Source organism: Triplophysa rosa, linkage group LG10 (assembly GCF_024868665.1).
Source record: "Triplophysa rosa linkage group LG10, Trosa_1v2, whole genome shotgun sequence".
Taxonomy (NCBI): Eukaryota; Metazoa; Chordata; class Actinopteri; order Cypriniformes; family Nemacheilidae; genus Triplophysa; species Triplophysa rosa.
Genome location: NC_079899.1, coordinates 118,571 through 141,373, shown reverse-complemented (window position 1 = coordinate 141,373; position 22,803 = coordinate 118,571). Strand labels below are relative to the sequence as shown.

Sequence of the window (22,803 nt, the reverse complement as noted above, 5' to 3'; positions counted from 1 at the left end):
TTGTTCCAAGGTTACCACAGCGAGCAGGATGCAGTTCATGGCCAGACCTGATGGTAGAGCGGAGAATGGGAAGCGGCGACCTGACAAGAGCTGAGATGATAGAGCTGGATAAAGAAGGACGCGGTCACCTGACACGTCTTCATGGCCTGACCTGATGGTAGAGCGGAGAATGGGAAGCGGCGACCTGACAAGAGCTGAGATGATAGAGCTGGATAAAGAAAGACGTGGCAACTTGACACGTCTTCACTACAAAATTTTAAATGCTATTAGATTATTAATGATAATCTTAAATCTATAATTGACCTTATTAGTAAGTTTATTTATTTTTATTTAGCCTTGTTGTGCAAGCACTGTCGAGCTTGTGCAGAGGCAGCAGTTTTTGCCAGAGGGGAACTGGAATCTCCTGGTTGGGCCTGGGTTCTCCTGAGGTTTTTTTTCTCCATTGGAGTTTTGGGTTCCTCGCCATCGTTTGCATACTGTTCTTTTGAACTATTTGCCTGGCTGGGGGGGCTGCTTTAGAATTAGAATTTTTAAGTTTTACTTAATTAATATTGCATATAGGAATTTATAGTCTGTTTAATATTTGACCTGTGTTTCTCTCTCTTATCTTAAATGTGTGCTTTTCACTGTGCATGTGTGCGTGCGTGTCTGTGTGTGTGCGTGTGTGTGTGTCCATGTGTCTGCACGTCCGTGTGTGTGCACATTTGTGTGTGTGTCTATGTCTATTTGTGTTAGCACATGTGCATATTGTGTGTGTGGAGTGTTTTGTATGTGGGTATGTCTGTCTTCTGTGTTTTCATCTTTTCTTGTTTTTACATGTATAACTTTAAATGTTTTGCTTATAGTCAATATGTCTCATGTACAGCTGCTTTGTAACAATGAAAATTGTAAAAAGCGCTATATAAATAAAGTTGGCTTAATTTGATATAGTATATAAATAATATATATATACAGATGATGTTCTAATTTTAATCAATAATTATTGTCACACTTCACCTCCCAGATACCCCTGAATATACAATATAAGTTATGTCTGAATGTTTTGTATCTGCATGTCATTTCCTTCTCTAGTACACGTATTTAACTTATGATTGACTACTGAATGAAATAAATCTTTAAGCATTAGCATTTTGTAGTCTAGACTCTTCTTTATTCATCACATGGATATTTTAACTTTGAGCATGTCTTTTATTTTATTTACTATATTACATAATTGTTATAACAATTATATTGTACATTTTATGCTAAGCTTGCGATTTTAATTTTTCTTGTTTTATATCAGTTCCTCTTTTTGGTCTGTTTCCACGTAAGTTGGAAAATCATGTCTGGTTAAATTTAATAGCCGTCATTAGTCATGATAACTGACTAAATTATCTTACAGACTCAGTAAATTTTATACCGTTATGATGCATTGTCTTATATGCATGTCCATTTCTTGAAGTGGTTCAGGTTTAATGTTGTTGTAAGTCTGAAATTCTATAGAAAAGATATGATAGCAGAAATATTACATTTATTACTATGATATGCATAAACATTTTACAAACGCTTTTCTCCAAAGCAACATACTGTAAATTAAAGCTCCTGTAAATATTTTTTTGTAGCAATGAGGCTATGTGGTTATTTGTTACTTAGCTATGTGTGTATTTGTGTATAGATTTTCGAATAGCTGTAATTGCAATTTGACAAAAGACAATAGAATCCATTAGAACCGGTTATAATTTTACATTTTGTCCACACTGGACACGACACGACGAACCCATTAGAAAAATGCATTTGACGTGTCATGTTGCGCTGCTTGTTGCGGTGTAGACATGGTGTTAGGGGCGGTTTCCTGGACAGGTATTAAGACTAAATCTTGACTACAATAAATCTTAAACAAAGTTCACTGGAACCTAATTACAATGACTGAGTACGAAAGGAAATGTTCAGGACCATTGCATTCTGTGCTGCAATGTTTCTGTGGCCTACAGGAGCACTCAAACCATCAGCAGATCTACAGTACAGTACAGTACTGCTATTGCAAATGAAACACACTTCAAACTTAGCCAGTGTTGGGTCTGACTACCGTTTATTTATAATCATAAATGTCATAACTAGAGCACAATAACTATCAACCAGACCCCCTTCACCCTCACTCCCCACCTCGACAGCAAAACTAAACAGTCAGCAATAGGCTCTATGCATGCGTGACTTCCGCGTTTCACGGTCAGAACCCTAGGCAGTTTCCTGTTGGGAGACTTAAAGCAGAGAGAAATGGAAAAATTAGAAAGCAGAGAGAAATGGAAAAATTAGAAAATAGTACAATAGATAATAGAAGTGGCGTTCTACCATATTTGAATGTTATAACGAAATGTTAACTTATGAAAGTATCATTTCAAATATGGTAGAACAGCACTTCTATATACCACTAATGTGTGTCGCAATGTACAGCATCTGCCAAATTTAAATATTTTCTCATTTTTCCATTTCTCTCCGCTTTAAGTCTCCCCAACTGGAAATTGTCTAGGTTCTGACCGTGAAACGCGGAAGTCACGCATGCATAGAGCCCATATAAAAGCATTTCAGAGACAGAAAATCTGTGATGAATGAAAACTCTCTCCTGTAATCCAACATAAAACCTTCTGTACAACATACACCAGCAACGCAGAATCCACTAGACATACAGATCCTTGAGGCTTTGCTGGATGGATTTACAGTTCTTCTCAGCGAGCCGTTGTCATGGAGACAGTGAGCCTTTTCTGTGAAATGACAGTCAGAATGTAGTGCTCCTTCTGAAGGATGATATACAGGTAGATGGAGAGTGAAGCAAAATGGCATGCAATGGCTGATGGACGAGTCTGTGCTGTGGATGAGCCAATCAGAGAAGCCCAGTCCACTTGAAGATCTTGGTGATATGTGAACTATTCCATTAGTGTCTTTGAATTTCAATCCATTTCCAACCCAAATCTAATAGCCAGGTACACAGAAACACACTCTGACATACCTAACACATCCATCCATCCATCCACACACATGCATATACAGTATACTCTCTCTCTCTCTCTCTCTCTCTCTCTCTCTCTCTCTCTCTCAGAGCAGTAGGTGTCAGTGCACACAGTGTGTGTCTGTGCGTTCTGCTTTATATGTTTGTCTCAATGTCCAGTGTGTTTTACTGTCCCAATGTGTATGTGTTGTATCATTGTGCGTGTGCGTGCATGTCATCTTCACTCTTCCTCCTCCTCCTCTTCCTCGCTGACAGGAAGCATTTCCTCCTGCAGACAGGATCTGAAGTAGCTGCTGAGTGTCGCCGCCACGTGCCGTCTGCTGTTTTTGGACAAGAAGTGACCCTCATCTGGATAAATCTAAACAAAAAGTTCAAGTGAGTTCAAGCTACACATTCAACACACTAACCTGCTAAAAGTACATTGAGGTACAAAGAAAAAGGCCCTTCAGGAACAAGTTTTGGGACCCCTACAGTAAAGTCTGACTGATAAAACAACTTGTCTATTGGTTTATTCCTTTTTCATTCAAATAAAAGCCCTTCTTTTGTCCATCAAGTTTGTCTAACACTACTATAAAGGCATCCTCAATAGCGGGTCTGCTAGATTCAGCCGCAGCATTTTCTCACGGGTTCAAAACTAACACTGAAGCAGGAATACTGAATTTCTATTAGATCCTACTCTATGAAACAACATTTTTGGTTTGGTGGTGGTGGACTTGATCTGCTGCTACTGAGCAATGACAAAGACATACTAGAGCAAACAACACAAACAAACAAACAAAGCTACGTCCCTCCATAGACAAGCTATGTCCCTCCAGGAGCAGCTTTCACACACCTGTTTTAAACAGATGATAACTATGTGCCTGCGCTCATTCTGACTTTGGCCTAAGTGGTTAAAATAATCAACATTAAATCTAAATTCCATGGTCAATAAAAATACAACAATGCGTGAAAAACCATGCCTATGATGCATGGCTAGTGGAAAGTTAAATCTGTTTGTAGCTTGTTTTAGTACCTGTAGAGTGTAGTTTGCTCCAACCTTCACAAGGTTCTTAATAAGCTCAGCTGTGTGCTGGAAATGAATGTTTGCTGAAGGGAAAAACATGGCATTCGTTAGAAAATCTAAAATCAGTATGCCTTCATCGGTTGCAATAGTAGTAATCAGAGGTGGGTAGAGTAGCCAAAATCTTTACTCAAGTAAAAGTACAAGTAACTAGAGCAATTGTTACTCAAGTAAAAGTAAAAGTCACTAGTTTAAAAACTACTTGAGTAAAAGTAAAAAAGTATGCAATGAAAAAACTACTCAAGTAGCTAGTTACTTAGATACTTTGTATCTGATTATATAGGCCTACTACATAAAATTAATATTAACGCCAATAATTTAATATTACATTTTAATCAATATTTTTAATTATCATGAACAGATATCTTTGCAACATACTAGAGAGACTAAAGAATAGACAAACACAGAAGAGACAAGCATTTCTGTAAATTTCATCTAGTCCTGATGTCAATGTAGTTTACACAACTTATTTAGAATAATAGACCATGTCAAACTAAAGCATGAACTAAACTCAGAGCATTTCCTAAGATGATCTAGAACATCTGCAGTGCTCTCTTAAATGAAATACACATTTTTGAACAAAGCTCATGTTTTCTCGTGTTGTGTCACGTGTGTGTTGTGAAACGCTCTTACTTGTAAACAAACAGTAAACAGTGAACCACACGCCCATCAACAAGTTTTCTTCCTTCTGTTCTTCAAATGTATATTTCTGCAAGCCCACGTCTCTGTGTCTGACAGGTAACGCGCATGTTGCGTGTCTGACGAACAGGTCGCGCGGGTGCGCGCATATGGCGGGCATTTATCATTGCTGGCAAACAATATGACACATTTGCAGTTTTGATTGTATAGATATAGATTAATATCCACTTCATCCAACGCTCTTTGTGTTCTGCGTGTTCTTAAGTTTCGCGCTACGAGGAGTGAGTAATCCTGCTTCAGATGATTCAGATCGTGCTGCGAACTGAACAAATCATTTGAACTGATTCATTAGCCTATTCAAATGGTTTTGCCCATTGTTCAATTAATGCTTTCAAAAGAATCGACTCAAAAGAATCGATCACTCGGGAATGCCCGTAAAAAGAGACGACAACCTTGAAATAAACAACGCGTTTTAAAAAGCATATTTTAAAATGAAGGAACGAAGGAACGTCACGCAATGTAAGTTATGTAACGAAGTAAAAGTACAGATTTTCTATTAGAAATTTACTCAAGTAAGAGTAAAAGTACACACTTTTAATTTTACTTAAAAAGTACATATTTTCCAAAATGTTACTCAAGTAAATGTAACGAAGTAAATGTAGCGCGTTACTACCCACCTCTGGAGTATGTAAGCATCAAGACAGAGGCATTTTCCGATTTCATGTCCAAAACTACATGAGAACCTGTAAGTGATCAAAGCTCAATTCCCAATGTGTAAGTGGTGGAGTGAAGGTATGCGGTATAGTAGTGCCATATGAGTCTTTGGTTACGCTGTTGAGTGTTGATGGTGTCCGGTTTTGCAGTGTTTGTTGTATGGGGGCGTTTTTGTGTTTGATGGCCAAGTAGAAGCGTTGGTGTTCAAATGTCGTGTTATCGAGGTTTATGATAGTAGCCAGCTACCCCCACCCCCCTCCCCTCCCTACACTAGGGTTGCACGGTGTACCGGTGCTGCGGTAGCATCGCGATGCTAAAGCTTCAAAATACCGGCGATGCCTCTCTATTTTTGAAACGGTAGTATCGTAGTTAATGTTGCATATGCGCATTATATTTATTTGAACACTTACATCTGCCTTTTTGCGGTGTTTATCTCCAAAATGAATGTGTGTTTTGAATGTCTCGGACGAGTTAATGATTCAAATTGGCGATTTGAACGAGTTGGTTAAATGATTCACTAACTCAGTGGAAAATTGACGCCACCTACTGGCCGTTTTAGTTCTGCATTTAAAGTAAGCCTAATATTTCCCTTTATAAAGACTGCTGTATCAATTAAATTTGTCCAACATTTGAATTAGTTCCTACGTGAAAAATGATCTAGTGTACTTTAGTATTTTCTACAGTAAACTACTAAAACTCATAGATACTAGTGTTTTTGAGTCTTATCAGAGTAAATATTTAAGTATACTACAGTAGTTATAGTATTTACAAATGACTAAATGTAAATGTATTTGCTATAATTTATCCAATTACTACAGTTAATACAACAACATATTCTAGTGCAAAGTATAATACAGTTTACTATAGTAAATACAAATGTTTCATGTAAATCTGTGTTTTTTGTATAGATTTGAATTATATGGCACAGCATCGTGATACTACTTGGTATCGAGATACTTCAGCTGGTATAGTATCGTAAGACATGTTTATGGTACCGTGACAACCCTACTACACACACACACATACACACACACACGCACACACACACTGATAGCACTTACCATCTGCAGTAGCATGTAATAACATTAGTGTTTGGTCCCTAAAGCCCTGTGGATTCTGAAGCACACTGGATAACTACAAATAAAACTTTATGTTACATTTCAAATACCTCTCATCAGAGTTTGAGTTTAGAAACATTAGACCAGAACAGACCTGATATCTGTTGTCATCCTGGAGAGGAGATCCTAGATAACGCTCAGAGAATGCAGAGGCTGAGAGACAGAGAGAGAGCCACTGATCAGTTTTACTCCATCCTCATGTTTAACTCTGTTTCCATTACAAGCATTAGGGTGGAGAATTTACCATACAAAGTCCAGTCAGTGACAGGTGACATGGCCGCTGCACAGCGAAACAAATTCTCAGTAGATTTAATGAGCTGAAGTGCGACATTTCCGCCATAGTTCTGCAGAAAGACACAACAGCAACAATAGCGATGATGCCTACATGAGTGGAATGTGACCTAAAGGTCAGACGATAATCAAACTGCATCTTACCTGACCAAACACACCAATCCTGGATCGGTCAATGTAAGGCAGTTTCAACAGGTAACTAAAAAAGAAGAAAAAGCATCTCAAAGCAGTGTACACATGCTGCTAATGTCAATATAACGGTCAGTAAATAAAGACATAATTAACTTTCTTAAGTGCAAAACCAATCCATGCATTATTCTTACTTAACAGCAGTCAGATGATCCTGAATTTCCACAACTCCCAGACGCTTGTGCACCTCCTGTAAAACCTTCTGACCCAGGAAGCCACTCCCTCTGCCATCCAGACGGGCCACAATAACGCTGTCGGAGCTGACCAGCACAGAGTCCCAGTCAAGTGAATACTGCTCATTCACCTGCTGGCCACCAGGGGCACTATCACTGATGCACACAGAAAAAACACGGCTTCAGGTGCATAATCACATTTTGTTTGTAAACATACAACAGTTACAGACTAAAATTGTGTCAAAAAAATAGAATTTTGTCACACTCCACACTTTTGTAGTACTTTTTTACTCATGTTGTCTTCCAGGCAAGGGTGGCAACAAATATTATCCTGTCTCCACAAAACACTGTCAAAATATGAAACTGACCTCAAAACTGCCATCATATGAATGTGAATATCACATGGAGCTGTTATCTCACACACACACTCACACACACATACACGCACACACAAAGATCTGCTTACATCAGCAGAAGAAGAGCGTAAGTACGTGACTCAGAGAAGTCGGGTGGATATGCAATCTTTAGCGGCAACTCTGAAAGAACAGCAGATGGTTTCACAGGAAGAATATTATGTAAATGTTTAATGATCAATTTAATGCTTTTAAAGCACAAGAAATGAAAAAAATTGGATTGAATTGAATATAAAAACTTTACCGAAGTGGTCAGTCTGGATGCTTCTGTATTCCGTCACTTGGATTCTTTTGTATCTGAGAGCAGCTTTGAGGACTGCGTTATTTTCTAATATGTAATAATCTGACAAGAGATTAAAAGCATAAGACTTTTTTGTACAACTGTGCTGTGGAGGAATGATCTAGAAACATCTGAATCACAACACAGATGATGAAGAGATCAGAACTCACTTGCAGTGTTTAAAGTGTGTATGATCACCGCTGGCGCTCCTGGACCTGCAGATTAACCACATCAACCAGTGAGATCCAGCATCAACACTACTATGTCCTGACGCTCGCTGTAGAATCATAAGTGGCCATTCTAATGCTGATTCTACAGACTCACAGTCCTTTCATTACAGAGTCATTACAGTAGGTTTCCCTGAAATAAAGTTCACGTTATTCATATTTGACATCAATGGAAGTTCCGACCCAGTGTTTATGAGTGTGGAGAAAGAAGACCATTCAAAAGTTCTTGGATGTTGAATGACACGTTATATGTCTTTATGACATGTGGGTGAGTAAATTATCATGAAATTTAAATTTTATACTGAACTACTCCTTTAAAGATAGGGTTGACTGTTTCGAAGAGGAGAGCAATAGTAAGGTAGCTTTGAGCCACGGCTCCTCCAAAACACATGAACGCAGTGATGATAGAGCATTGTCTGCACAAGCAACATTTTAAGGTCCTGCGCCTTCCACAGAAGACCAGAAGAACTATCACTATAGCATGCAATACAATACTCATATATTCCAAATGTATTAATTCAGCAGACACTTTAATCCACATCAACTCACAAATGAGAGAGCATTTTACATTTAGCCTTAAGAGCCAACAATAAGTAGAGTACACAACTCTACATTTACAAGTGAGAACAGTTTCCCCCTCGAGATAGGCTTAAATAAATCTGCATTTCGTTAAAACTTGATTGACTGGCTGAGATATACAGTCAACTATGAATAATGGTGTCCCTTCTTCATACCTTTGCAGTGTAGTATGACGTGCTGTTTGTTGGGGCTAAAAACTGCACTGAAGAACGTGCAATGAGCTTTATTCAATTCACATGTCAGACATCGCCGTGGAAACAATCCCACTGTTGACACGCTGTTGACACGCAAAAAAATTACAAATCAGATGCCTGATTATTTTAACAATAACATATTTCAGCTGCAGTTTAATTGCGTGTTCTTTCATTTAGGATGTATAACCCTTTTAAAATCACTCCTTGATAGTTCACTCCTAGAAACACGTAGAAATCACAGTTGCCGTTTTATAAATATGTCATTTATGTGATTATGAGATGATATGAACTCTACGCTCTCACCTGTAGAGCTGTCTGCGCCAGGGCGAACCTTCAGTGCTCAGGAAATATCTGAATGCATGCATTTAAAAAACAGAATCAAGACTTTGCAAAGCTTATTGCTATGTTTACACATGGGCTCTCTTGGGCAGAAAAGACACAATCAAAATTCTAGCTGAATCATATAAAATAACCTAAAACATTGATGAGAAATATGTATGTCTTGTACCCAGAAGAAAAAAGTTGTTTTGTGAAAAGTGTTATACAAATACATTTGAATGGAAATGAATTCATTTGGTGACAACGAAATATGGTCACGATTTGGTTTTACTCACATGCTGTGTGCGTTCTCATCGTAAGCCAGAATCTGTGACACTTCCCAATTACCTGATGTCAGATGTCGCACTTCATTCTGATCCGCCCGCACCTGAACAACCACATGACACAATAACAAGCTGCAATCTCCACACAAAGAGCATGGCAACATATGATGCTTGCAGCTCTCCAGACCAAATTATAAACCTGAAAAAAGCCATAAGTGTACATAATTCAAATATATTAGTGCTGTCAATCGATTAAAAATTTTAATCTGATTAATCACACATTTTTTCTGTGATTAATCATGATTAATTGCACATAACGTCAATGTTTTTAAATATACTTTTACATACTAATAATCTCCAAATTAATGTAGAAACAACAGTTCCCTTTCTGTCGGTCTCTCGACGTTGTGTCGAACCGACAGATGGGGTTCGTCCTTGAGAACCAATCACTTCCGACTTCTCTAGAAAAGGCCAATGAAAATTGGCGAATGAAATTTGCATGCCGGACTCCGCCCCCGGATATCCGGGTATAAAAGGGAGACGGCATGCCTCATTCATTCACCTTTTGTTCTTCGGAGCCTTCGCTCGTGATCAACAGACTTCGCTACAAGACTGCCGGCTCTACGACGTGGTGCAGCGGACTGTCCCTTCCTGCAGCGACTTCCCCTGGGCGTCTCGGCGGTTCCAGAAGTGTTCGAGTTTTTTCTCTAAAAGAGCAAATTTCTCCAGCGTGGCATGTCCCGCTGTTCTCTTGGGTGCAACACACTCATCGAGGAGGGGGACGGACACGATATCTGCTTTCAGTACGCTGGGGCAGATATTGTGGATACGTCCTGCCCGCACTGCCACCACCTTGTCTGCTTCCCGTTCCGTGACGGCAGGACTACGGCCCTGCCGCCCGCTACGGCGAGCAGCGAGGGTGATATGAGGATTACTGTGAGCGCTAATCCGTCAGCCACTGGCTCGCGGACCGTTCGCACCTCGCTTTGCTCGTCTGACCGTTCCCCATAAGACAGTCCGCCGTCTTATTCCTCAATTACGTATCGGACACGGTACGTGATGATGAGGTGTCTGTTGCAGCATCGGAGGGTGACTTACTGGCATCAGACTCCGACGATTCCTTGAAGCTCCCTCCCTCGGGGGGTCGAGATCAGGAAGAAGCGGATGTCGAAATGTCAGCCATGCTTTCCCGGGCCGCCGGCTTTGGGTTGCGGTGCGCCGCACTGTCTCTCCCAACGCTCGCGGCTGGATACACGGTTCTTCGGGCTTGAGAGCGGCTCCAAGCCACACTCGCCCTCAGTGCCGTGTTCCCCCGGAAGTGCATGAGGAACCTAGTACGACCTGGAACGCCCCCTTCGGCGCGTACACGTCAACTAGTTCCATCACCCTTTCTTCCCTCGATGGTGGGGCAGCTAGAGGATACGTCGATGTCCCCCGGGGCTTGACCTAAACTCCCGTCCAAAGCACGTAGGCTTTTCGGCATCTGAGGTGTCGAGAGCTTACTCTGCTGCGGGCCAAGCTGTCCCCTCTCTCCATGCTATGGCCTTCCTGCAGGCCAATACGCGGAGAGAGCTCCACGAGGGTAAGACCGACCCAGCGCTTATGCAGGAACTCCGCGGCTTCACCGACCTCGCTCTCGGGCGAACAAGGTGATCGCGCGGGCCCTGGGTCGGGCGATGTCCACACTTTTGGTCCAGGAGAGACACCTCTGGCTGAACCTTGCACAGGTGAGTAACTCTGAGAAAGTCCGCTTTCTCGATGCACCCATCTCGCAAGGGGGGGCTGTTTGGTGATACTGTCGGGTTCGACAGTTAGGGAGCAGATAGAGGATATCACGTATGTCCTCCCCAGCCGCGACTCGACCGCCCTCTGGCCGCCGAGATCCCGTGCACCGTCTGCTTCCCAGCAGCCCTGGTCCTCTTCGAGACATCGAAGAGGAGACCACCACCCCATCAGCAGCCGGGGCGAAAGCCAATGCGGCCCTCATGGGAAGACCCCAGGGAGTTCGAGAATACCTTTCTAAAGTTTTTCTCCCTCTCTGGGCGTTTATATCAGCCGCTCTCACCCTCTACACGACGGTGTTCGGCAACTCGACGTTGCGTCACGGCGAGACCCAATGTCGAGGATAATCAGCAGCCTAAGCATTCTCAATCGTCGGTGCTTTGTGCCACATATCGTCTGGGTATTATCACAGCCGCTCTCACCCTCTACACGATGGTGTTCGGCAACTCGACATTGCGGCAAGACCCAATGTTGAGGATAATCAGCAGCCTAAGCACTCTCATTCGACGGTGCTTTGTGCCGCATTTCGTCTGGGTATTATCACAGCCGCTCTCACCCTCTGCACGATGGTGTTCGGCAACTCGACGTTGCGGCGGGACTCAATGTCGAGGATAATCATCAGCCCAAGCACTCTCATTCGATGGTGCGTTGTGCTACATCTTCGCCAGACAGGTAAAACTGCAGAGCCGATCTCCTCCCCGGGGGTCCCCCCCACGGCGAGGGATCCGTACTGCCAGCCATCGAACCACCCCCGGGAGGTCGATGAAGCAGAACGTACCCCTAGCCTCCCTGTCGGTCCCTAGGAGCCTGTCAAGAGCTTCCCAAACTGTCACGGTGACTACGGAATACGGTCCGTCTCGGCTACGCGATCCACTCCCCGGAGGCCCGCCCAAGTTTCGGGGCATCCTCTTAACCTCAGCAGAGGCAAGGATGCCCCGTGCTTCGGGCCGAGGTCGCCACCCCTCTGGTGAGGAAGCGATCGTGCTCGTCCCTCTAGCCGAGATGTTCAACGGGTTTTACAGCCCGTACTTCATCGTCCCCAAGAGCGGGGGTCGCTAGATCTGCGTACCCTGAACAGGCACCTACTCAAGCTGCCGTTCAGGATGCTTACGCAGAAGCGCATCCTGGCATCTGTCAGATGTCAAGATGGATTCATGGCAATCGACCTGAATGACGCTTACTCTCATGTCTTTTCTCCCTCGTCATCGCCCCTTCCTACGGTTCGCTTTCGAGGGTCAGGCATATTAGTACAGAGTCCTCCCCTTCGGTCTGTCCCTGTCCCCACGAGTCTTCACGAAGATCGTGGAAGCCGCCCTCACTCCCCTCAGGGAGAGAGGTGTGCGGGTACTAAACTATCTCGACGACTGGCTCATTTGACACACTCGTGAGATCTGTTATGTACACACAGGGACCTAGTGCTCCGGCACCTAGATCGATTGGGACCACAGGTCAACCGAAAGGGAGCAAGCTCTCCTCTGTGCAGAGCATACTCTGTTTTGGTATGGAACTCAACTCTGTCTCCATTACAGCGCGATTGCGCTCAGTCAGTGTTGTACTGCCTGGAATTTTTCAAGCAGTCAGCGGGAGGAGGCTCCTGGGTACATGGCATCCTCGACGGTGGTGATACCCCTCAGGTTGATGCACATGAGACCGCTCCAACACTGGCTACAGAGTCGAGTTCCCTGGAGAGCGTGGCACACCGGCAGCAGGCGGATGGTGATTACGCTTTTCTGCCGACGCACCCTAACCCCTTGGTCTTCAATGACCTTTTATACGGACGGGGGTCCCTCTCGGGCAGGCGAGACGCGTCAGGCAGACGCCTCCCTGCAGGGTTGGGGTGCCGTGTGCAATGGGCACGCAGTGTCAGGGCGATGGACGGGCCCTCGCCTGCACAGGCATTCAATTGCCTAGAGTTGTTGGATGTGCTACCCGCACTGAAGGGGTTACAACCTCTTGTGCAGAACGAGCACGTGCTGGTCCGGTCGGACTGCACAACTGCTGTAGCGTTTTTTACCGCCAGGGTGGCGTTCGCTTATGGCAGCTAACACGACTCATCCAACGCCTCCTCCAGTGGAGTCCGCAGGGCCACACATATCCCAGGTGACCTGAACCAGACAGCCGATGTGCTCTCTCGTCAGTTACGCCTCGCGGAGAGTGGCGACTCCACCCCCGCGTAGCCAGCTCATTTGGGACAGTCAGGGCAGGCTCAGGTAGACCCCTTCGCCTACCTGGACACCACCCATTGCCGCTAAGGTACTCCCTGCCTCGGCACGGAGGCTATAGCGCACAGCTGGCCGTGGGACATGCGGAAGTACGCCTTCCCCCGGTGAGCCTCACTGCACAGACCCTGTGCAAGGTCGGGGAAGAGGAGCATCAAGTGTACTAGTTGGCCAGACTGGCCCAACCGGACTTGGTTCTCGGAGCTAATGCTCTTGACGACAGCTCCCACCTGGCCGATTCCCCTGACGAAGGACCTGCTTTCCCAGGCGAAGGGCACGTTATGGCATCACAGGCTAGACCTCTGGGACCTCCATGTCTGGCCCCTGGACGGAGCGAGAAGGTCCTGAGTGGCCTAACCCCTGCGGCGGTTTAGACCACTACTCAGGCTAGGGCCCTGGCCACTAGGTGACGATACGCCTAGTGGTGCCTCTTCTCTTCCTGGTGCTCTTCTCGAGAGAAGACCTGCGGAGTTGCTTGATCAAGCGGTTGCGGTCCTTCCAGAGACTCGAGAATAATCTCTCCCTTTCCACACTGAACGTGTATGTAGCCGCTGTTGCCGCTCATCACGACCCAGTTGCTGGTAGTCTCTAGGACAGCACAACCTGATCATTTGGTTCCTAGGGGGGCGGGAAGGACATATCCCGCGCTCCGTACCCTCTTACGACCTTGATGCGGTCCTGGAGCCCCTCGGAGATGCCGCTCTTTCTCACTTCACGATGAAGACGGCTCTCGGGAGGACGCTCAAGAGGGTAGCGGACCTACAAGCATTCTCCGTGTCCACAGATTGCCTAGAACTCGGGCCCGGTTATTCTCACGCTATCCTGAGACCCCGGCCCGGCTACGTGCCCAAAGTTCCCACCACTCCCCCGAGACACCAGGTGGTGAACTTACAGGCGCTCCCCACCGGGGAGGAAGACCCAACCCTCATCCGTGTTGTGTCCAGTACGCGCATTGCGCCTCTGCTTGGACCGCACGCAGAGCCACAGTAGCTCTGAGCAGCTCTTTGTCTGTTTTGGAGATCAGCAGGGAGGGCTGTCTCAAACAGAGATTGCGCACTGGATCATGGGCGTCTCATGGCGTACCTGTCCTAAGATCGCCTACGCCCACTGGGTGAGAGCTCTCTCCACACGGAGTACAGCCTCCTCGTGGGCACTGGCTCGAGGCGCCTCTCTGGCAGACATTGCAGAGCTGCGGGTTGGGCTACACCCATCACCTTCGCGAGGTCCTACAGCCTCCGCGTAAAACCAGTCAGCTCGAGTCTTGCGGCATCAGGCAAGACCGGCGCCGGTAGGGTGTACGCCTTGACAGTACCTTCCCCCCCTTTCTCCTAAGGGGGTCAGCGTACTAACTAGCCTCCCTTCTTCCCCCACTGGGTGAAGAACAGGCACTCCATCCATCACTAGCAAGCACCTCCTGTGGGCGGGCTGGGCAGAGCAGCCCTGCCCCTTAGGCCGGGTATCACCTGAGTTATTCGCAACATAGCTCTAACCGGACCTAGTGCTACCAGACGTTGCAACCCCCCAGCAGGGCGGTTCCGTCTGATGTATCCTCATGCTGGTTCCCACCTTGGTAACCCATGACCTCCTTAGGTGGACCTCCACCTCGCGGTTAACTCCTTCAGTCCGCACTTTCTTCCCATGAGTTCTCCCCCATCGGTGAGACCATGTTGGTATCTCCACTAGTCTCCTCCCTGTGGTAGGAAGTGGTCTCTGTAGCGCATCCCCCGCTTGAGGAAGTAGCGCTTACCCAGTGGCCTTACGGTTCCGGGCGGCTTCTCGCTGTTAGAGAAACAAGGCCGCCGCCTGTGAGGCCGAAGGTAGGGGCCTTCCCACCTTTCAAGAAAGCTCTGGGACCCCCTACCTACCCACTGGTAGGTTACAATTTCGCGGTAGCGTCACGGCTGACACGCCCAGGCCAGTCACCGTCGCTTCGTTGAGATTGTGACAGGGCACAGTGTTATGGCGTTTTCCATTGGAACCCCATCTGTCGGTTCGACACAACGTCGAGAGACCGAAGAAAGGGAAGTCTCGTTACGTTTGTAACCTCGTTCCCTGATGGAGGGAACGAGACGTTGTGTCCTCTTGCCACAACACGTGCTGTCCACTGCAGCAGTCGTGAGAGGTCTCAGGCTCCTCAGAACTAAGGTGAATGAATGAGGCAGCCGTCTCCCTTTTATACCCGGATATCCGGGGGCGGAGTCCGGCATGCAAATTTCATTCGCCAATTTTCATTGGCCTTTTCTAGAGAAGTCGAAGGATTGGTTCTCAAGGACGAACCCATCTGTCGGTTCGACACAACGTCTCGTTCCCTCCATCAGGGAACCGAGGTTACAAACGTAACCGAGACGTTTTCTTAAAAGCAAGATGCAACAGATCATTAATAACTCTCTATTTAATAGTGTGCTGTCAGGTTACAATGGCACCATCTTCGCCTATGGCCAAACAGGAAGTGGGAAGACCTTTACTATCACAGGAGGTGCAGAGCGCTACAGTGATCGAGGGATCATCCCCAGAACTCTCTCATACTTGTATCAGTATTTTAGCAAGGTAAATAAAGAGTTTACTCTCAAGCTACACTTTCAACCCATAGACCATAAAATAGATGGGCTACACACCCCTATTCATTTCCACTGTAGAAAAATGATGATTTAAAATGAGATATGGCTGCTGATATGCTGCAATAAAAAAGGCTCAAGTATTATATGTATGATATTTGGCAAATTTTTAATTATTTTACAGATTTGCTTTTCAGATTTACCTTTAAAGTTGAAGTGTGTAATTTCAGTACTAACAAGACTATGAAGAATTGCAAGTAATAATAATAATAATATAATACTTAGATTTAGTAATAAGAACAATATCTGCAAAATTCATTAAAAATGTAAACAGTGGCACATTACCAAGAAATAGATCACCTCCCTTACAAAAATGAACCACGAAAACCATGTTTTTAAAAACCATAGTTAAACGGTGGTTACTGTAGTAAAAAAGTCATCAATACACCCAAAAAAACATTTGTTAGGGATGAGATTTAACAAAAAACATTTATTTTAAAACCAAGTAAACAATGGGTGTATAACTCACTCACAGCGGACACAGCACCTAAACGGAAGAGAAATACAAATTGAAGAGCTAAATGAACGAATTTTCCACAGCCACTACTAAATGGTCGATTGGGGTATTTCTGTACTCAACTCAACTCAACTCTCAACTCTCAACTCAACTTTATTTATATAGCGCTTTTTACAATTTTCATTGTTACAAAGCAGCTGTACATAAGACATATTGACTATAAGCAAACCAATTAAAGTTGTACCTGCAAAAACAAGAAAAAGGTGAAAACAAAGACAGACATACCCACATACAAAACACTCCACACACACAATATGCACACGTACTAACACACAGACACACACACACGGACGCGCACGCACACACACACGTACACAAACAAGTACGCGCACACACAAAGACACGCATGCATACACATACACACACGCACACATGTCTGGTTTACTATCTCCGTGGGGACAGTCCATAGGCGTAATGTTTTTTATACTGTACAAACTATATATTCTATCCCCTATCCCTAACCCTATCCCTAAACCTAAAGATCATAGAAAACTTTTTGCATTTTTAGATTTTAAAAATATTGTTCTGTACAATTTATAAGCTTTTTTGCCCATGGGGACCTCAATTTTGGTCCCCACAGTGACACGAGTGCCCATGTGTTGGTGTGCATTCAGGTTTAGGTCCCCACCGGGGACAAATATGAACGCACACACACACACACACACGCACAGTGAGAGCACACATTTAAGATAAAGGAGAAGCACAGGTCAAATATAACAGACTATAAATTTCTATATAAATTTTCTGCGGACATGAGAAGAGATATAAAAATACAGCTTCTGACCGTTTTCCAGCTACATTTTTAATTACTAAACAGACTATCGACGATGATGTCACTGCACGCGAGAAAACTACTTGAGGGTGAGTAATTAATGGAAGAATAAAAATTTTTGGGCGGAGTCTCCCTTTAAATATTTTAACGCTATAATCTGAAAAAAATGTATCACATGCGTTAACGTGTTAATGTTGACAGCCCTAATATAAATTGAACCTAACCCTTTTGACAGAGTGTGTACCTGTGAGGTGAACATTGCTATGTGCTGGAAGTCTCCGCGACCGCCCTGCTTCACAGGGACTGTCAGGAAGAATCGACTGCCATCCCTAGAGAAGTACGGTTCCTGGTTCTGGAGCATGTAAAATGAGATGTGTATAGTTTACAAAGACTTGAGATCTCCACATCTCTCCTGGCTGAAGACAACGTGTCACTAAACAAAACCCATCTGCAGTAAAATTTCTAACCATATATGGTGATGACTCACCTGTTTGGAGAGCCAAACATCTGATGTTTCCTCATGCCTCTGAAACACCATCATCATCAACATTATCTTTACGATATTGCTACTGTTAAGATACTGTGTGTGTGTGTGTGTGTGTGTGTGTGTGTGTGTGTGTGTGTGTGTGTGTGTGTGTGTGTGTGTGTGTGTGTGTGTGTGTGTGTGTGTGTGTGTGTGTGTGTGTGTGTGTGTGTGTGTGTGTGTGTGTGTGTGTGTGTGTGTGTGTGTGTGTGTGTGTGTGTGTGTGTGTGTGTGTGTGTGTGTTGTGGGCTTGTGCGTGGTGTTGTGTGTCTGTGTGTGTGTGTGTGCGTGCGTGTGTGTGTGTGTGTGTGTGTGTACCTTGATGCACGCTCCAGTAGTAGAGTCACATATAGTCAGAAAGGAGACATTCTGTGCTCGGTTTAACCAGCGCACTGCTGTCTTAGTCTTACTGATCCACTTTACCATCACCACATAGTGCTCTCTGCCGACAGACATAGACAAAAGGAGACAGAAACAGACAAACACACACACACAGAGAAATAGAGAGAGAAAGAGAGAGAACAAGAAAGAGAGAGAGAATGAAAGATCTTTTTACCGGCCTGAAACTGACTCAAGTAATCTCTCTCTCTCTCTCTCTCTCTCTCTCTCTCTCTCCAGTATCACACTACCTCAGTTTGAGCTCATCGGGTGGAGTGAGCTCAAGAGTGTGTGTCGGCCCGTATAGATTGACTACAAACAGTTTCACCATGGGATTAAGTTGTCCAGCCTGCAGAAATGTATATACAACATTTAAATCACACAAATATCTGGTATTTCAGCCTGAGACACAAAACATTCTAGAACATACAGTGACCTCGTACAGTACAATATTTGAGTGACATTTTAGATAACAAAAGATAACATTAGATAAGAAAGATATAAATGTTTCTAAGCATTTCTGTGCCATAACTTTAGTAACTCCTGTCAGTGACTGTACTGAAACAAAACGAGTGTCTGCACAGGTACGAGTTCGCCCTTTCAAATAAGTATAATATAGTGAATAGTTTGCATATTTGGCGCACTGCCCGGTGAGAGTGCTCCGAGCTCGGTATTTTGGCCCAAACCCAGAGTACGTGTTTCGGCCTCAGGTAGAAAAAAAACACTTTGATAATGAAAACAATAAACTCAATTGCAAAAATGTGACATGATTTTCAAATAAACTGCTATTTTTCTTAACAATTTTCTAAGTTTTGTTTTTGCAAATAATAGTTTTGAATTGAAGTTCTGTTTCATTCCTACTGACCGCCAGAGGCAGTGTAACACTAGTGGATTATCGCAGCGCCAGCGAGATAGGTCGAGAAAATATACCAACAAAGTCACATGGTGACACATGCTGAGCGTCACTGTAATAAGCCCGTGACGCTCAGCATTCTGTCTCTTTCACTTTCTCGTCTGTTAGAGATAGGTCATTGATATTCACGCTGGCAAGTGCAGCTTATCAGAGCAGCGAAGTCTCGTCCTCGCAAGCTGTGTCGGCGCACTTCTGCAACGTTCTGGGATTTATATTTCACATCTCGTGAGTTGTGCTCATTGTGGGGTTTTATCACTGGTTACACTCTGTGCCTCTCGGTACCCCGGTGGCTAGTGTTTTCTGCGCTAACTGTTAGCGGTGCCCTGCTAACATTGATTCCCGCATTGCCATTTGTATCGAGTGCTATTTTCCTCGTTTGCTTCAAGCCGCTTTGGTCCTACCAGCGGTCATATACACATATTCTCATTTATTCCAGCCTATTGATCTGCTCATCATTTATTGACCTTACGGTGCAACCGAGGGTGTCATCTACGAGAGATCATGTCTCACGGACCGACTGTCACTGGTTTCCCACTGACGTGTAAACTATGTCCCAATAACCTGCTCCCGGACGACGGTCATGAATTCTGCCTATCTTGCCTGGGTATTCAGCATCTTAAGGATGCGCTGACGGATCCAAGTGTGCACTGCAGCCTCTTACCTCTGTTGGAACGGTGGCTCCGTCTCGCCAAGTTGGACCCCAACTCGGCAGGCATAAAACGTTGCGCATCCGCGACAATGAGCGCCCCTCCGTCAAAGAAGAAGGAAACCGCACTTTCTAAGTCGGTTGCGGTGCTATCTTCAGAAATGACGGAGCTTAAGCATCTCCTCCATTCATTACAGCAACGTGGCGCTCCTGTGGACCCAATGCAGGATGATGGGGCCGGCATCGACCCAGGTCAGAAAATTGGCGAAGAGTATGCTGAATCCCTGTCTCTGTCACGTCATACTGAATTGGATGTACTGTCTACAAGCGCTTCTGATTCCCTGTTTCATGGAAAACATGTGGATGGTACTTTTCCACCTTCCCCCCCAAGAGGCCTTTTCTGAGGTTCTAGCGGCTGAGGTTTCAAGTGGGGGATCAGTTTGATCAACGGAGCATAGCCAGGCCATCTCTGATGATACACTAGCTGTACTCCGTATGGCAGTTGCCCGTCTGGGACTGGATACATCTGTTCAGGCGACTCAGCCTAATGTGTTTTTCAGACAGCCCCCGGCTGAGAATTCCTTTTCCATGCCACCATGCAAACGATTTTGTGGCAGAGTTTTCTAATGCACTTACGGCTTCTGGCGCAAATAGACGGCGGCCTAAAACTGCTCGCATTTTGGCATCTATGGCGGAAGCTGATTTCATAGGGGTTGGGCGCACCCCAGAAGTAGAACAGCTTGTCGCAGCCTTAGTGGTGTCCACTGATGAGGCCTTACGGGGCAATGTACGATGCCCTAGTGCACAGTGTGGTCGCACGGACTCTCTGCTAAAAAAGGCTTACGATTCCACCGCTTACATAACTCGGACGGAGAACACAATCTGTCAGTTACTTCTTGCCACTACCAGTTCGTTGGAATCAGCAGATGTAGATCCTTCCGTTTCTCAGTTCCTGCAGGCGGCTCTTATGGCCATGGGGCATGTGACCCGAGAACTGCGTGCCCTTATGGCCACACTTTTGGCAGCATGCCGACAGGTATGGCTTGCTCAGGCACGGCTATCGGAGGACTGTAAAAAAAACTCTGAGCGACCTTCCTTTTGTCCCCGGGTATCTCTTTGGACCCAATTCGTTCCCTGTTAGAGAAGGGAGCCATAGAAGCAGTTCAGCCCCTAGTTCAAAGGGACGGCTTTTATTCAACGTATTTTCTCATTCCAAAGAAGGACGGTGGTTTCCGTCCAGTTCTGGATTTGAGGCATCTGAATCGGTTTCTGAAGGTACTGTCCTTTCGCATGCTGCGTACAGCCGACGTTCTTCGGGCTGTGACGAGAGACGACTGGTTTGTTTGTGTCGACCTAAAAGACGCTTACTTTCATGTTCCTGTAGCACCTCACCACAGGAAATTCCTGCGTTTCGGCTTTCTAGGCCAAGTATACCAGTTCAGAGTTCTGCCATTCGGACTGTCTCTTGCTCCTCGTGTTTTCACGAGGTGTGTGAATGCAGCACTGTCACCTCTTTGGGCAAAAGGCCTACGTATTCTGCCTTATCTAGACGACTGGCTTCTCCATGTCCCCACAGAGGAGTAGGCTGTTCACGACTCCAGCTTGCTTTTGAGCCATATACAGAGGTTGGGTCTGGCAGTAAACTAGAAGAAGAGCTGCCTGATTCCTGCACAGTCGATCACGCTCATCGGGATGACTTTGGACTCCGTTGCAATGTCGGCTACCCTGTCACAAGAGCGAACAACAAACATATTCCGGCTCCTGGGGCGTTTCCGAACAGGCATGGTTGTACGGTATGGGTTGCATTTAAGAATGATGGGCATGCTAGCAGCTGCTACGGTAGTGATTCCATTGGGCCTGCTGTACCTTCGACCACTCCAGTTGTGGCACAATGGCTTGGGGTTAAGCCCGGCCAGACACCGTCATCGGCTTATTGTGATTTCGTGCAACTGCATACGAACCAATCAGAGTCGACATACGAGTCAATGGAGACAGCGGAAGTTTCTATTGGCGGGAGTTCCCCTGGGTGTTGTTCCCTCTCGACGAGAGTTGATCACGACCGATGCGTCGCCTTCGGGATGGGGAGCTACTTGGAACCAGAGGGGAGTTTGCGGTCATTGGTCGCAGATCCAAGCTTCAGAGCACATCAACTTGCTGGAACTACGCGCAGTGTTTCTAGTGCTACAGTACTTCTTACCGGTCCTGACGGGCCGACATGTGCTAGTGAAGACCGACAATACTTCGGCAACAACCGGTACAGGATTTCCCTGCACAGGCACAGAGTGCTGCTAGTGGCTCCACAATGGCCGGCCAGACCGTGGTTCCATCTATTATTGTCTCTGCTGTCCGGCCACCCCTGGCAGCTGCCCCGGAGGAGGGACCTCCTCTCACAGTTAGAGGGCAGCGTTTGGCATCTGTCTCACCTACCGCTGTGGGTTTGGACCCTGTGCTAAACCCTTTGTTGCAGCATTGTGACCCTGCTGTGATCCATACTATTTCCAGTACTAGAGCTCCTTCAACACGGCTGATTTATGCTGCATGCTGGAGACTATTCTCGGTGTGGTGCAGGGTGCGTGAGGTTGAGCCCATGACTTGTGAGGTTTCAAAGGTTTTGAATTTCCTTCAGCAATTACTGGATGAAGGGAAAGCAGCTTCTATGTTGAAGGTGTATGTAGCGGCGATTTCTGCATATCATGCTCCGGTTGAGGGTGCTTCTCTCGGGTCTCATAGTCTGGCGTGCAGTTTTCTGAAAGGTGCTCGTCATTTGAAGCCTGCCCTGAATACTCAATTTCCCATTTGGAACTTACAGCTCGTACTCACCTTCCTCTGTTCATCTTGGTTTGAACCCTTGGAGAGGGTAGATGTCAAGTGGCTGTCTCTGAAGACAGCCTTTTTGTTGTACAAGGGGCAGTCGTGGCCTAATGGTTAGAGAGTCGGACTTGTGACCAGAAGGTTGCTGGTTCGATTCCCAGGACC

At 45.5% G+C, this 22,803-nt stretch overlaps 1 protein-coding gene across 3 annotated transcripts in view; it reads right to left on the bottom strand.

Annotated features, from left to right (window-relative positions):
* Positions 1–2,046: 2,046 nt before the first annotated feature.
* Positions 2,047–22,803, bottom strand: part of LOC130559888 (inactive dipeptidyl peptidase 10-like) — a 41,093-nt gene continuing 20,336 nt past the window's right edge. For 2 of the 3 annotated variants that reach the window (XM_057343206.1, XM_057343207.1), the window contains exons 10-26: positions 18,520–18,617; positions 18,209–18,332; positions 17,855–17,893; positions 17,612–17,719; positions 9,475–9,566; positions 9,164–9,211; positions 8,822–8,943; positions 8,031–8,075; positions 7,825–7,923; positions 7,634–7,703; positions 7,129–7,323; positions 6,950–7,004; positions 6,759–6,858; positions 6,609–6,667; positions 6,458–6,530; positions 3,996–4,069; positions 2,047–3,341 (exon numbers count right to left, since the gene is read on the bottom strand). In XM_057343206.1, coding sequence (XP_057199189.1) covers positions 3,204–3,341; positions 3,996–4,069; positions 6,458–6,530; positions 6,609–6,667; positions 6,759–6,858; positions 6,950–7,004; positions 7,129–7,323; positions 7,634–7,703; positions 7,825–7,923; positions 8,031–8,075; positions 8,822–8,943; positions 9,164–9,211; positions 9,475–9,566; positions 17,612–17,719; positions 17,855–17,893; positions 18,209–18,332; positions 18,520–18,617 — 1,539 coding nt within the window. In that variant the 3' untranslated portion in view covers positions 2,047–3,203. The remainder of the gene's footprint in view (positions 3,342–3,995; positions 4,070–6,457; positions 6,531–6,608; positions 6,668–6,758; positions 6,859–6,949; positions 7,005–7,128; positions 7,324–7,633; positions 7,704–7,824; positions 7,924–8,030; positions 8,076–8,821; positions 8,944–9,163; positions 9,212–9,474; positions 9,567–17,611; positions 17,720–17,854; positions 17,894–18,208; positions 18,333–18,519; positions 18,618–22,803) is intronic. The other variant, XM_057343209.1, reaches the window with a different exon arrangement.